At 36.1% G+C, this 15,805-nt stretch overlaps 1 protein-coding gene and 1 pseudogene across 1 annotated transcript in view; one reads left to right on the top strand and one right to left on the bottom strand.

The window, feature by feature from the left end:
- The window catches only part of RFC1 (replication factor C subunit 1), a 101,127-nt gene that overhangs the window by 33,219 nt on the left and 52,103 nt on the right, over window positions 1-15,805 (bottom strand). The window contains exons 6-9 of the mRNA XM_036762332.1: window positions 13,879-13,956; window positions 9,977-10,054; window positions 5,028-5,103; window positions 2,691-2,998 (exon numbers count right to left, since the gene is read on the bottom strand). Coding sequence (XP_036618227.1) covers window positions 2,691-2,998; window positions 5,028-5,103; window positions 9,977-10,054; window positions 13,879-13,956 — 540 coding nt within the window. The remainder of the gene's footprint in view (window positions 1-2,690; window positions 2,999-5,027; window positions 5,104-9,976; window positions 10,055-13,878; window positions 13,957-15,805) is intronic.
- On the top strand, window positions 14,896-15,446 carry LOC118852673 (annotated as a pseudogene).

Here is a 15,805-nt window from a genome sequence, read left to right as displayed (position 1 = left end):
AGCAGATGAGACGGGCATGGAGCAAACAATGAGAGAAGAGCTGATGGGCAGAATCTAGAGGGACCCTTAAGGATTTGGAAATAAGAGGGAAAGAGGAGGTTTATTCAGAGAGGACAAGGCTAGTGGGATGCCATGAAAGCCAAGACAGGAAAAGGCATAAACAAGGACAGAGATTTACTTCTAACTAAAGAATTGGAGAAGGCTTGCCTGATGGAAGAGGTGACTTGGAATTACACATTACAGATGTAGAAATACGTTTAATAGGATTGCACACGTATAATCTATATCAGATTGCTTGCTGTCTTGAGGAGAGGAGGGAGAAAAATTTGGAAATCAAAATCTTATAGAAAATGAATGTTGAAAACTAAAAAATTCAATATTCAGAAAGTGACCTCAAAGTTCAATTAAGAGACTTTTAAGAGACTGGGGGAATTGCTAAGCATAGACTACAAGAGAGTAAAGGTTCAGAGGCAGGAAAGCATGGGCAGCATCATCAGGGGATGCTAAGTACTTCAGTTTGCCAAAGCATATTTACTTTGCTTTTACCCCTGCAGAAAATTGCCTATGTACAATGAGTCCACTTCCATAGTACCTGACCTGCTGCAACCTGGCTTCTATCTCCAACATTCTAATAAAACAGCTTTCTCAAAATCACCAATGACCTCCTAACTGCCAATTACAATCGCCTTATCTCAGTCCTTACCCTTCTGGACCTCTCTGCAGCCTGTCATGATTCTACTGATAACTCCTTTCTGAAGGATCTTTCCTTCCTCAAACCTTGCCTAGTACTCCTATATTTCAACTTCTTTATCCTTCATTATAATTGTTACAGAGTTATTATATGTGCATGGTTACATATCTGTTTACATATTGTACTCCCCCCATAGATTATAAGATCCATAAACATATGGACCAAGGATATAATATTATTACTGTTATCTCCTCCAACACTAGGCATAGTGCTCTGCATACGTCTAACAAATTATTCTTGATATGAATGAACTTGGTCACAGAAAAACTTGTTTGCTATATACACAGTTAATAAATTAAAAAAAAAATTTAAAACCTTAAGACCTTTATGGGCCTGGCATATTTTAAAAAGCAAAGACCTCTACATTTAACTAAAATTATAAATCTACATTCATACTATTCAGTCTTTGAACTAGTTATAACTGCACAAACCTCTAACTTAGAGAAACATCACACTTCTTATAACTGGACCTAACAAGGTGCAAGCTCACCCTAGAAAAAAAATATTCTCTGAGCTAGAAAGGAGGACCAACAGCCTATAAGAAGGTGGTAGAATGAAGAAAAAAGAGAGATGGTGCTCCTGGTGCCATATCACACATTCACCACAAAATGGCATATTTCCCTAGAACAAATTCTCTAATCATCATTTCAGTTTCCAAGCCCATAAATCACATTTAAATCATAACAGAGGCGATCTAGGTTTAATCTCATGTCCCTCCCTCCTCAAATGGTCTCCTGTATTTTTATTCCTAGCCATCATCAAATTCTTTATGGAAATAGTTGAGTTATAAATCATAAATAAAATATTTAATCTGCAATAGAGTTGAACTTTTAAGACTATAAAATAACTACATTACTGTTTTTACATCTAGGTCTTGAAGCTCTGAGAATCAAAACTATGTAACCATGAAAACATTTGGGAAGAATAAGGGTCATGTATAGACATTCAATATTCTTAAGAATAGACATGCCTCTACTCCAAGTGGTTTACCTTTCCTGGAGAAAGAGCCCAGGCTGCACCAGATAAATAATGAAAAATAAGCTTATAAAAAAGTTAATTTTTCTTCTAACATACTTAGCAACTGCTAGAGATAGAAGCACTTTAAAAACATCATCATTTCAATTTCTACACTAAAAATTATAATGGTGAGAATTTTATAGTAGTAAACATTTTGCTTTTAATTTCAAATGATTAAGAGGCATGAAGGAATGAACAATTCCTTTTTCTTTCTAAAAATAAGGTGGTTTGACAATGCAGATTCAAAGACACTATTTGATTCCCAAACAGAAAAATAGGAAATTTACAGAATAGCTGTATTACTCACATATTCTTAGAATTCCTTAAGCCCAAAAAGACTCTAAAGATCAAATAACAAATCCCTTTAATGACCTATAAGGAAACTGGGGGGGGGGGGGGGGGGGGCAGGCGGGCGCACCCCTATAGAATTGTCCAAAATCAGAATGGTACACATGACTCTAAAATCCTGGTCCTTCAATGCAAAGTTATACATGACAGTTATATGAGACTTCATGCCGTCTTGGGGAGGGAGGGGGGAGGGAGGGGAGAAAAACTGGAACTCAAAACTATGTAGAACCGTGCGTGGTAAACTAAAAATAAAAAAAATAAAAATAAAAATAAAAAAGCAGTGAATGAGAATGAAAACAAAAAAAATCCTGGTCCTGTGTTTATGTCATTATACTATACTAACTCTAATAGATTTTTCTTAGGAAATTTTCGGTATCTGGATATTGTACATAAAAAGTAGTATTGCTGTAACTGAATTTGGGAAATATTTTAAGAATGATTTACTAATCTTAAATTTGCCTGTTATTTGGGCATATAGACAGAAAGTTCATAAAGAAAAACTAGTCTTGGAATAAAACAGAAGGTAACCAAAACCCCATAACAATCATCATGCCAAATTTTCCAAACTTCCTACCTCTGTTTTGGATGGAGAAATTTTATTTTTATTTTTCTTAGGAGATTTTCTCTCTTCTTTTACTACAACTTTATTTTCTCTTTTTGCTGATTCTGCAGATTCCCTTTTTTGGTAACTACTCTCCTCCCTTTTTTTCAAGAGTGCCAGCTTAGAGCTGACTTTCAAAGCAGAGGGTTCTTCCTCGATTTTCTCGGGTACTTTATGAGGGGATGACTTTGAATATGATTGAGAACCTCTTGAATCTTCACTTTTAGTTTGCTTGTTCAAATTGTAATTCTTGCTTTCATGTGAAAAATTTGATGTTTTTACTGGAAAAAAAAAAGAGCAAAAAAAAATTACAGACTTGAAGGAACTATTCTAGACAATGGTGGCCAACATTCAATAGTTTCATGTTCAAACTCTTATTGTTAAGCTACTGCTTTCAGCAGCAACCACTGCTTCTGAAATCAAATCCCAAACATCTACTTGAATAAAGATTAATAACTTTTGCTGTATTTAATTAGCTAACCCTAATGAATTTCACTGTACCATGACTTCACAAAATTTACAAGCTAAGCTCTTCAGATGCACAGGTATTTCTATACACAATTTAAATAACACACTTAATAATAAATAAACGAAAAAAAATATATATCTAATATTAGAATCATGTTTTTCCTAACTTAACTAAAGCAACAGTATTTCTTTTCTTTTCTTACTTTAAATTGATAACATTTTGTTTTGGTATAACAGATACTTAACAACAAATATTCAACCACACCAAAATATATTTCCTCAAAAGCTATACAAAGCTATCTAATAGCGCATCACTTTTCATTCTTGTTTACCATTTGTTAACAAAAGAGAAGGTTCTCCAATGGCATTATTTTTAAAACTGGGGGTGGTGATATTGAGGACCAGACCTTAGATTTCGATAGCACAAGCATTCCTGGATAAGGAAGCTCCCTCTCTCAATGAATATTAGCACCTATTCTACAACTTACAGGCTTAGGGAACTGCCTGAGGCATGAAGAGGTTAAATGACTTGCCCCAAGCAACGCAGTGACTAGTGAGACCTGAATTCAGTTCTTCCCGACTCTGAGACCGACTTCCCATCCACTGCACTAGCAGAAGCAAACTCAAAAAAACAAACACATTCCTGCCTTAGAAGACTACAAGTTCATACTAAGCTGTGCTCTAGTTTTATTTTATTAAACATTCCCCAATGACACTCTAATCTGGTTTGGGCCACTTAGGAGTGTCACCAATCTCAAACGCGATAGCTCTCAACTATACCAAGGATACTTTTTATTATATATATAGTTTTCATGAAACCAGCACAGGGAAAAGCTCAAGGAAATTTTTATCTAGAGATCCAGGTTCCAAGACTGAATAAATATTCCATGCATCACTGTCACCTAGCAAGGCTGATTAGGGGAAAAAGTGAAAAAAACGAGACCTTAAAGTAATATATGCGTTTTTAGGCTATCTTACCAACACAATCATTTTGTCACATCAAAATAACTGATGGTAAAATATATTACAAATCAAAATTCTTAGGATACATAAGGTGTAGAAGACAGAATGTTGGGTTCAGTGCCCAACAACTTTTGTAATTCTGGAGAGGCCACTAATACAGATGTGGTTTGTGGTGAGTCAGCTCACTTCTCAGAGCCTCAGGTGATGGGGTTTGGACTCAATCACCCCTAAGGGTCCTTCCAAACTCTTACCTACGACTCTATAATATGGGATAGATAGGGAGAAAGAGAATTATAGAATTGGAATTATCTAAAATATATGGTCTAACATTTGATTCCTGTTCCCATGAATCAACCTAAAGAAAATTCACGGGAATGCTTTAGATTACATACAACATGAAATAATTTTAGGTAATCTTAAAAGGATCATAAGATCATAGGATCTACAAGGGATCTTGGAATTTTATCAAGTCTAACCTCCTAATTTTACAGATGAAGAAACTTCAGTCAAAAAATGGAAAGTGATTTAGCCAAATCACACATGTTTAAAATGGCACTGACAGGATTTCAACCCAAGTATTCTGGGTTAAAATGATACATTAAATTATATGTTAAACTCATCATATATTAAAAATCTTTATCGTATTCAGGAATTTTCTTATTACTAACACCCTAAGAACAGATGGACGTGGCTAGAAGCTTCCAAGTGGTCGTCTCCTATGTCAATCGCCAAAGTAAACACCCTAATAAGTCTAAAAAATGATTCAATATAATAAACACAAGATAGTTTCTTAATGAGTTTTTTTTGAACAGCAACTACCCTATTTTGTTCTTCCTTAAGACAAATTTTTCAGTTTCCTTTTTCTCCTAATGTTATTACCTTTATGCGTTTCTGATTTGCTTGAATTAATTCGGTCAGATGAAAATGACTCTCTCTCTTCTGAATTCCTTCGGGCCTAAGCAAATGTACAAAGAGTAAAATGTACATGCAATCTAAGAAGCTAATATTTTCAGCACTTTAAAAAATATATTACCACTAACTCTATAAAGTGATTATGCTAAATGAAGATACCATCAAAAGTATTTTAAAGAGTTATCATCCATCCTAGGAAGATACTATGATAAATCTGCTTTTTAACTGTTCATCTATTGTGCATGTGGAACATATTTTATTATCCTCATTTTACAGATGAATAAAGACATTAACAAATACATCTACAAGTACTTTTGCAAAAAATTATCCTATCATGTAAACCAACAGGCCTAGGTTTTCCTCCCACCTCCTCCATCAAAAATCTCAAGGCATTTTATGATGCAATCCAAAAAAATAACCTAAGACACCACCCTTGAGCTCCAAGTCAAGATTTTAACAGAACCACTTCTTCAAAAAATACACTACCCTTTCAAAAACAAAAAACTACATTTCTAAAGGCAGTCATTTTAAAAAGAAGATGCTCAACTAAAATGATCAAATATGTAAAATTATTGTAATAAAATTCCTGATTTATCAGAAATAAAACTGGGCTTTATATAGCACAATGGGTTGATCTTTAGGATAAAATATTAGTTACTTTATGAATCTCACATAAAATCCTAAGGCTTGAGAACTTAGGATAATAAAGAATTAGATGTAATTATATGATTAGGATGTATTCTAAACTTAAATTTGTTCTGCCTGATAGTATATCAGAAAAGATATTAAAGAATATTCATGATATTGAGTTATTAGCATGCCAAAATTTAAGAGTTTTTAGAAAAAAGTTCCCAGAGACTATCCCTGAGAAATCTCTCTTGGTAGGTGCTGATGAAATTTCCCAAACATTTTATCTTCTCAAATACTATATAATTTCTCTAATACTAGATTTCTCAAAAATTTTATGTAGAAGAGCTTTGATTATACTTTAGTTGCATCAACTTTCTAAAAACAAAAAACATTCTCAATATACTTCCATGAAAGATTTAATAATAATAATAATAATAATAATAGTAAAGATAAAAATAACTGCTTCTTCCCATAGGAGCTATGAGACCTACCATTAAGGAAATACTAGGCAGGATCAAAACTATATAGGGCAAGTTATCCCCAAGAAGGAAAAAGATTCTTATTTCTTATTGGAAAGGGAGTTAATATATACAGAGATTTTTCAAAGGCACTACTTAGTCCTAAGACATATATGACAACATACATAATTAAGATGTCTATGTACTATTCAGTTTTTACAATATAAAGCTGGTATGTCAATAAACGTCATATCAACACAGTTACCACACCCTACAATTTGTATAGATCCACATCTTCCCATCCTGCACAATGCTTCCCTATACTCTCCCATAAATTTTCCAAAAAGGAATCCAACCAAGAGTTGAGGACCTTCCTCTAAATCTCCTGATACTGAACAGATAATGAATGCACATTTAGATAATAGATAACCACTGCTTCTTCTATATGGCCAGGCTACATCCTTCATCAGTTAAATATTTCTTTGATGACATCCTTTACGAGGCTCCTCCTATGCAACTTTTATTGCAGCTAACTTACTCCCACTATATACCTATCACTATCACCCTTTTGGGTGATTCACAACTTCATGACTCACAGCCAGACCATATCACTGGAAGGATATTAATGTTAAAAAGATGGACATTTATTTCAAAGAGAAACTTAGGATCTTCAGAAACAATGTTCAATTTCCCAAGGCAATCCAACTCACTCACTTCCTGTTTACTTAAGAGCCCAGTTCACTGAGCATTTCTAGAGACTAAGATATCTGTAATGAAAAAACTACTTTATGGGTTGCCATTCAACTGCACATCAGAGTCTGTGTAATAGGCATTCCTCATCCAATTGTTTTCTGTGTGAAGATAGATGAAAATTCTTAGTGGTTGAGAATTTCACTTGAGATACTGTGATTTTCTAGGGCTCAATAAGGCAGCAAAATGTTATCCATAAATAGAAATACCTAAATGACCTCACGATCTATTGACTCTCTTTGATTTGGATTCTATGTTGAGCATCCTGTTCTCAAGGATAGGGGCACAAGCCTTTTATGAGCAGACAACTCCATTTCATGTCTCACTTCATACTGATAATCAGATAGTGAGTAGGCAAGGTTACTTCTCTTACATATTCCAAGAAATTTCTTTCGAAATTGACATATGCATTAAAAACACCTTGTTGGAGGTGAGCCTTTAAAGCTAGTATTTGCTTAACTAAGAAATACATTTTTAAAGTGAACACAAAATAAACACAGTGGGATCTTTCATTCTTTATGCCTTTCAGTCTATTCTGTGACTATAAAGATATGGCCTGCTATAGACATCCTGTTAGTAAAAGCCTGTTTTATTCTCAAACCTTTATAAAGGATGCCTTCAGTAAGTATTTAAATTATTCTCAAAAAGATTTTGTAAAGGTGAGAAAGTACAGATCAGATGACATTTTCTTAGTCACTCTTTATGGGTAATAATCAGATTTATCATTTCTCCCCAAGCATTTCATATTGTCCCTTTTAGTTATCTTAAGACTGAGCTTCAAAATTATGTGTGGTCCAACACAGACTTTCTCTGTGGCTACCTGGTCTAATCCAGCTACTCTTTCCATCTCATTTGGCCTTGGTGTAGTTTCTACTTCCATGTTCAACATACACAGTGGGGATTGTAAAGTTAAGACTCCAAATGTTGTAGTGCCATTGTCATTAATGGATAAGTTTGTTATAATAATATTTGCAAATCTTTTGAATATTTCATTTTTCAAGATCATTGGAATAATCTGATTTGTTTGGGTTTCTTAATAATCTTTCTACAAATTTGTTTTTTCCTCCATAGCTTCTTACTGTTTTTTGAGGCAATACTACTCAATCTACCATCCTTTTCCCTAAAACTTTACAAATCAATTTATATTCTAAACTGGTACTGCCTTTCGCTGACATCTCTCAGGGGAGAAATAAGATCAAGTGTCTGCTGGCCATTGCAATTTATAGGTTCTTTAGATTTACAGGCTCATTGTGGCAACATATTTACAATGGTTAAACTTTCTTCTTTTTGCAAATGGTGGTAGTTTGTCAGTATAGACAATTCTCATTCTAAAGAGTGAACAATTTTTATGAAATAAAAATTTGCACAAGATTCAAGGACACAAGGGGGCCAGGGAAATGGAAGTAAGGGCAGGAGAGGGAACACGCAGGGGCCAGAGTCAGTCACATGGAATCTGACCAGACCTAAGAGGAAGAACACGCCAGAAGGGGAGATGGCGGGGAGGGAGGGGGTTGGACATGGCCACAGAACGCAGAAGACAGGAGACATGCGCAAGCCCACGAAGGACACATGGTACCCAAACACTGACAGGACAGAAGACAGACATAAAGGGGGCTAGACATGTGGCAGAGAGGTAAGGTCTCCTCTCTTTGAACTGGAGGTCTTTAGCCAAACCCCCAATGTGGCAGAGGCAGAGAGGTAAGGTCTCCTCTCTTTGAACTGGAGGTCTCTAGCCAAACCCCCAATGTAGCAGAAGCACTGACAGTTCTGCTTTCACTTGGAGGGCTTTTTTTGGGGCAGGGGGGAGCCATAGAGCACCAAAATGAGGTGCAAGAGTGGAAAGAAAGTACTGAACAGTAAAGTTAACATGGGTGGGGGGTTTTTTAAATGGAGATTTCTTTCAGAATTCTTTATGTAAAGCCAAATCTGCATAATGTGAATTTACATAAAGCAAGAACTTTCTTAGCATCAACAGATTGTTCAAATAGTTTAAGTTGGAATTACTTTAACTGAGCCTTTCCCATTTTTATTCTTTTTTCTAATCTGGTATTGATTTTGAACTTTGTGCTAACAAGCCAGAAGTGTCTGTTTACAGTCTACCAATTCAGAAATTCATCCCAGTCATTACCTATTAATACAGTCAATTACACTTCTTAAAAAATACTATTTGACAGGGCTGCTTCAAATGAGCAATGCTTATACTGTTAGTGTTAATTATTATTTTTGGTTTGGTTCGGAGTGGTTTGGTTTTGGTTTAAATTTCCTAATAAAGGCAATGTTCTGCACATATTTCTTTTCAGAGAGAGGTGCTGGGTCCTGAAACACAAGTCTCCTCAGCAAAATCCTGAATTAAGAGATAGCAGGTACAACATGTTGTACAGGAAAAAATGCTTCACAAGTGCAGAGAAGGTTTTGGTTGACCTGCACCGGTAACAGGAGTGTGCTCATCTAGGAGTTCCCTATAACAATGAAATCACATATCCAATCTTTATGTATCCTTATTTAGCTAGTGCCATGCTCAATGATTCCCAACTCTCTCAATGAAGAAAGTATTCTTAATACTTAGGCGCTTTTCTTGATTCTAAACTGTTTTCCAACAGCTAAGTCAGTGTTTATAGACTGCGTAAAAGCTATGTGATTTTTAGTGCTTTTTGTCCCTTTTCTGACCACTGGGCCGTGGTCTCCACAGAAGGAGACCCCGAAGGTCTAAAGGCCATTTTTCATTTTCCTCTATTTCACAGGTAACCATAACCAACTAATTCATTACCAAGAATCCAGCCTACTGATGATGAGCCTCTCCCCATCTAGAGAGGCTGGCTCTCAAAAACCTGCCATTATCTGCTGCCAAAACCCTACTCAAAACTGTTCCAGAAAGGCAAAACTGGCCAAAGGTCACACTCCACTGGCACAGCCTTCAAGAATATAGGGTCACCTTCATGCCACAATGAGGTGATAGAATGAGACTTTTTCATGTCTACAAAATAAAACATTTTGAAGCTACAACTTATATTCATTTCATTTAATCTTGCAATTATTTTCTATTTGAAATATAAAAAATAAACCCATAAGCTAAGTCACCTTTTTGTTCTTGGGTTCTTCGTCCAACATTGCTAACGTTCTGGCAAATTCTTCATCCTCATGCAGCTGCCTCTCAAGCTACCAAAAGAACCAATAAAAATACTAATTTTATGTTTTTTATGAAAGTCAAAATACTACATCGATATACGTCAAAACATTCCTCAAGAAAATTAGAAGACATTTGCCCCCACCAAAAAATGTAAATACAAATGTTTCTCCCAAAGGTAGACATCAATTCTTAGGTCTGTTTTATTAACTGGGTCAGAATGCATATTCCTAATTTGCCATAACATGATATATAAATTGAGCATATTAAAAATGGGAAATATTCCTTAAAAAATTATCTGATTATAGATTTCCTTAATTATTCTAAATTAAACATTTAAAGTTTTGCTTTTACTTTTACAAAGAAATGTCAACCTGATAAAAATGCACAATAGTATGAAGGAAATAAATCAATGACAAAGATAATAAAAAATTGTCTTTACACAGTAAGTAGATATAAATGCAAATACATCAGAATTTTTTCAACCATCAAAAATTTTCTAAAAATCTGTTCACAATTTCTAATTTCTGAGTACCTATATAATGTTTCCACCCTATCAGAACACAAGAGCCTTGAGGGCAGAGACTAACTTTACTTTTGTTTTTGTAACCCTAGTGCTTGGGACCCTATAAAAAATTAATAAATACGTTTTATTTCACTCATTCATTCATTTACAATGCCTGGTCCATAGTAAGGTTAACAAATGCTTATTGACATTCAAAAGCACACGTTAGGTTGTTCATCAATTTTCATACGTGCCAATCTAATACACATTCTACAAAATAAACATCCTAGTTATCATGTAATTAGCAACTATTTTTGACTAAAACAAAATTTGTTTCATCCTTAAGGTAAGTATCATCAACAATATGCAAAAATCTTTTTATACCAGCTAGTAAATGATTTACTCTAAGACTAAACCTACACATATGTAATCAGAGGCTGTTTGTGTCCCTTAAAAATTAATGCTATTCAATCTCACTGCTGCATACCAATCTCAATCTTTTCTGATCTACTCTCTACTGAATTCCCCATATCAGCTATTCCAAACCTTATCTATATCACCATCTTTCTCACTCCCTCTCACAGATGAAAAAAAAAATTTCCTCCCCTGCCCAATTCCATACTTCAAATCACCTTAACATTATTCCCTAATTCTCATTCTTTAATCCCAGTCTCAAAGGATAAAATGGCCCTTCTCCCTAGCAATATCAACACTTTATATTTATGCCCTTGATGTCTTCTTCCTGTCTCCTCTGTGAGCTTGTTCTTTCAACTATCCCCTACCTCCAGGGGTAGGGAACCTGCAGCCTCAAGGCTACATGTTGGCCTTCTAGGTCCTCAAGTGTGGCCCTTTGACTAAATCCAAACTTCACAGAACAAATCCCCTTAATAAAAGGATTTATTCTGTAAAACTTGGACTCATCTAGGGGCAGCTAGGTGGCGCAGTCAGTAGAGCACCGGCCCTGGAGTCAGGAGGACCTGAGTTCAAATCCGGCCTCAGACACTTGACACATGTACTAGCTGTGTGACCTTGGGCAAGTCACTTAACCCCAACTGCCCTGCCAAAAAACAAAAAAAAAAAAAAAAAAAAAAAAAAAAAAAAAAAAAAAAAAAAAAAAAAAACTTGGACTCATCTGATTTCTTTGCTGTGAAATTTATTGGCCTGTTCTCGGTCCTCATCCTTCTTAACTTCTCTGTAGCATTTCACAATGACGACCACTCCCTCCTTCTGAATACTGTCTCTCTTCCTACCCACTGGCTCCAAATTTCTCATTATCGTTTGCAAATTTACTGTATATATAGATATATGTGTGTGTGTGTGTGTGTGTATATATGTTATACTCTCTATGCATGGAGTATATGAACCAATTTCTATTGGAAGCCATTCATTTGGCTTTTTTATACTAAAAGAAAATCTGCCTTAACTTAATGCTCCAAGCTTCCCCATAAGGAGCTTTAAAAAAAAGTTAATCTCTATTAACCATGAAAACCTTGTATATTCTTGGAGATAGCTGTCAAGTTTGTCCCTAAATGGTCTTCACTAAGCTAAAACATTCCTGGTTCCTTTGACTGAAAGTTCTCCACCACCACAGTTACCCATTTCTGGAATTGCTTCAACTTTTCAAAGTCCTTCCTAAAACACTGTGCTAAGAAGTAAACATAATACTAGTTAGAGTCTAATTGACCTGCCATGGTTGAACAAGATTGTTGCCACTTTTATCTGGACAGCAGACTTCAGACAACACAGACTCTAGAAAGTTGGACCTCAAAAGCAAGTATTCCAAGCTATATCTGAAAAGAATCCCTACTAGGCTACTAGAACCTGAAAATGAATGATTAATCAGCACTCTGAGTGCAGTCATTTAACCATTTTTGTATCCATCTATTCCTAACATCTATGTACATGTTGTTACTCTTCCTATTTTTGTAACACTAACATACAGCCCAGAGCCTTGCACATAGTAACCATTTAGTAAATATTTGTTAAATGAATAAACATTTAACAGCCTAAGATCACACTGGCTTTTTTTAACTGCTCTATCATCTGCTGACTTCTTTTAAACCTTCAGTCCACTAAAATGTACAAGTCTTTTTGACAGACACATCCAGCCAGTCTCTTCTACTGCATCTTACTCCAATTCACTGGTAAAAAATTTTAAAGAAACCAGGCCATAAGACAAAGGCTACCCACCATGAGAGCCACCCCTGGCAAGTAGATATCAATTCATTAATCACAAAAGTACAGTACTGTTATTAAATCAGTTCAGACTTCACCTTAACTATCTATCTAAATATCTAGTTCATACATCTGCATCAAGACACATTAATGATTAAGTCATTCCCCAATTGAGAAATGGTTAAAGGATATAAACAGGCAATTTTCAGAGGAAGAAATTAAAGATATCTATAGCAATATGAAAAAATGCTCTAAATCACTATTGATTAGAGAAATGCAAATCAAAACAACCCTTAGGTACCATCTCTCCTCTCAGATTGACTAACATGACAAAACAGGAAAATGATAAATGCTGAAAAGTATGTGGGAAAATTGGAACAGTTACATTGTTGGTGGAGTTGTGAACAGATCCAGCCATTTTGGAGCATACCCTTTGACCCAGCAATACCATTCCTAGGGCTATATCCCAAAGAGATCACAAGTAGGAAAGGGATGTGTACATACAAAAATATTTATAGCAGCTCTTTTTGTGGTAGCAAAGAATGGGAAATCAAGGGAATGCCCACCAATTGGGGAATGGCTGAACAAGTTGTGGAATATGAGTGTAATGAAATACTACTGTGCTATACGAAATGGGGAAGATACGGACTTCATAATAACCTGGAAAGATCTACATGATATAATGCTGAGTGAGAGGAGCAGAACCAGGAGAACATTGTACGCAACCACAGACATGTTGCTTCTGAGATGAGTAACTTTAATCCACGTGGCTCTTCTCAGCAACACAAGGTTCAAAGACAGTTCCAAAGGACTCATGATGGAAAGAGCTATGTACATCCAGAGAAAGAACTATGGAGTCTGAATGCAGATTGAGGCAAACTATTTGCTCTCTTTTTTTATCTCTTTTTTTTGGTTTTGTTTCTCCTTTCTCATGATCATAATCCTTCTTACAACTTAACTACTGTGTAAATAAGTTTAATGAGAAGGTATGTGTAGAACTTATATCAGACTACATGCCATCTTGTGGGGGAGGGTAGGAGAGGAGGGAGGAAAGAAAATTTGGAACTCAAAAACATGTGGAACTGAGTGTTGTGAACTAAAAATAAAAAACCTAATAATAAATGCTTCCCCCCCTCCAAAAAAAGACACAGTAATGATTTCATAAAATGGCAATACCTCTGAATTCTCTTCGATTTGTAGTTGCTCAGCAACAGCTTCATCAGCTAGTCTGGAATCATGGGTGTTTTGTGAAGGCTGTATTTTAAATAGAATCGAGCATTAATAATAATCCAGTCTTTAGGCTATATCATCAACCACATTCCATAAAATAATCATTCTATACTATGATAGCTGAAATAATAAGGCAATGATTGATGAGATATTATGGAAAACACTACAACTGAAAATCATGATCATTAGTTCATGGTTATTGCATGTCCCTACTGATTTTTCATTCTTATAAGCTAAACGATCTGGACACAAGTCACGCCTCCGCCACGACTAGGCTTTGGGTTCTCAGACAAATCACACTTCATGGGATGGTTTGTAACATAGCACTTTTTAACCTTAAAGCACTATGTAAACGTGAGCTACACTAAGATAGCTAACAGAAAGATATCCTATAGATAAGTCACTCCAATCTGTCTCCAATCTGTAGATTGTAACAAAATAATCAGTCTAATCTTTTAGAGAACATATCACTATGGGCAACATAGTGTCATTACAGTGATTATATACTGATATGTTTCAGAAACAGGAAAATTCAGATGGCCACAGACCCAAGTGGAAAAAGAACTGCAAACACGAATGGTACTCTGCATGCTTGCATGATTTAATCATTAAAAGGTATATACGTTTATATCTATGATCCTTGGGCAACAAACTTAGTTTTCAATTTTGTCTGGCTTAGGCTAATAGTAAGTTTGCATTATCTGAGTACACATCAACTGATGGTAAATAGAAGCAGCCCAGCAGCACTGAAAAGCAAACCAGGCAGAAATTGAAAATTTGCCATAGATTATTCTGAAGATGGAAAACCACGAATTGTCTCTATTTCTAAAGAGGTCAGTTGGAAAAGATATCGCTGGCAAATTTTATCTTTAATTGCTTTTCCTCATAATTTAAATGAGCCTTTATTTGTACCTAAGAATTTACATCTTCAGCTGCCTCTACCACCTGGTGAAGCCAGCTCTGCTCTGCACAGCCCTGATGGCCCAGGGCCTTTCCAGCAGTATGTGTGCTTCCCGCAATGACTGGAGATGTGCCAGGTCAATGCACGATTTTTCTGCTAAGGACCCTGATGGTCACATAGTGTCCCTGGATAAGTACAGGGGCTACGTCTGCATCATCACGAACGTGGCCTCACAATGAGGTAAGACGGACATAAACTACACTCAGCTTGTTGACACCTGCACACCAGATAGGCTGAGCATGGTTTATAGATTTTAGCTTGCCCCTGCAACCAGTTTGGGAGGCTGGAGTCGGAGTAATGCAGAAATCCGAGAATTCGCTGCCGGCTACAATGTCAAGTTTATACATACAGCAAAATATGTGTCAATGGTGACGATGCCCATCCCTGGTGGAAATGGATAACAATCGAACCCAGAGGAAGGGGCATTTTAGGCAACGCAATAAAGCAGAACTTCACCAAGTTCCTCATTGACAAAGACGGCTGTGTGGTGAAGCGGCACGGTCCCATGGAAGAGCCCCTGGTGACTGACAAGGACCTGCCTTGCTACCTCTAGTTCCCCTTCCTTTCCTGCACCTTTCTCCCCCATCCTTGGGAGTCTCTCCACCCAGCACCAATGACAGTCTGCCTTCAAACCAGGTCACTGGAGGGGTAGACCTAACAACCCGGCACGCATCTCAGCCGGAGGAAGATCCTGGGGCCCATGGCAACAGCCTGCAGCCTCAAGTCCCTGGCTCACTCATTGGAATAAAAAGTTAAAATACAAAAAAAAAAAATTGTAAGAAAAGAATTTACATCATGCTTATTTTTCTCAATCTTTTTTTAATCTATAGTCAAAGAAACAATCACCACATACCAAAAACTTAATTTGCCCACTTAACAATATTCTGATTTTTCTTGTTAATAATAACCATT

This window comes from Trichosurus vulpecula, chromosome 6 (genome assembly GCF_011100635.1).
Source record: "Trichosurus vulpecula isolate mTriVul1 chromosome 6, mTriVul1.pri, whole genome shotgun sequence".
Classification (NCBI taxonomy): Eukaryota; Metazoa; Chordata; class Mammalia; order Diprotodontia; family Phalangeridae; genus Trichosurus; species Trichosurus vulpecula.
The sequence above is the reverse complement of the archived record's forward strand: the minus strand, read 5'-3'. Positions and strand labels throughout refer to the sequence as shown.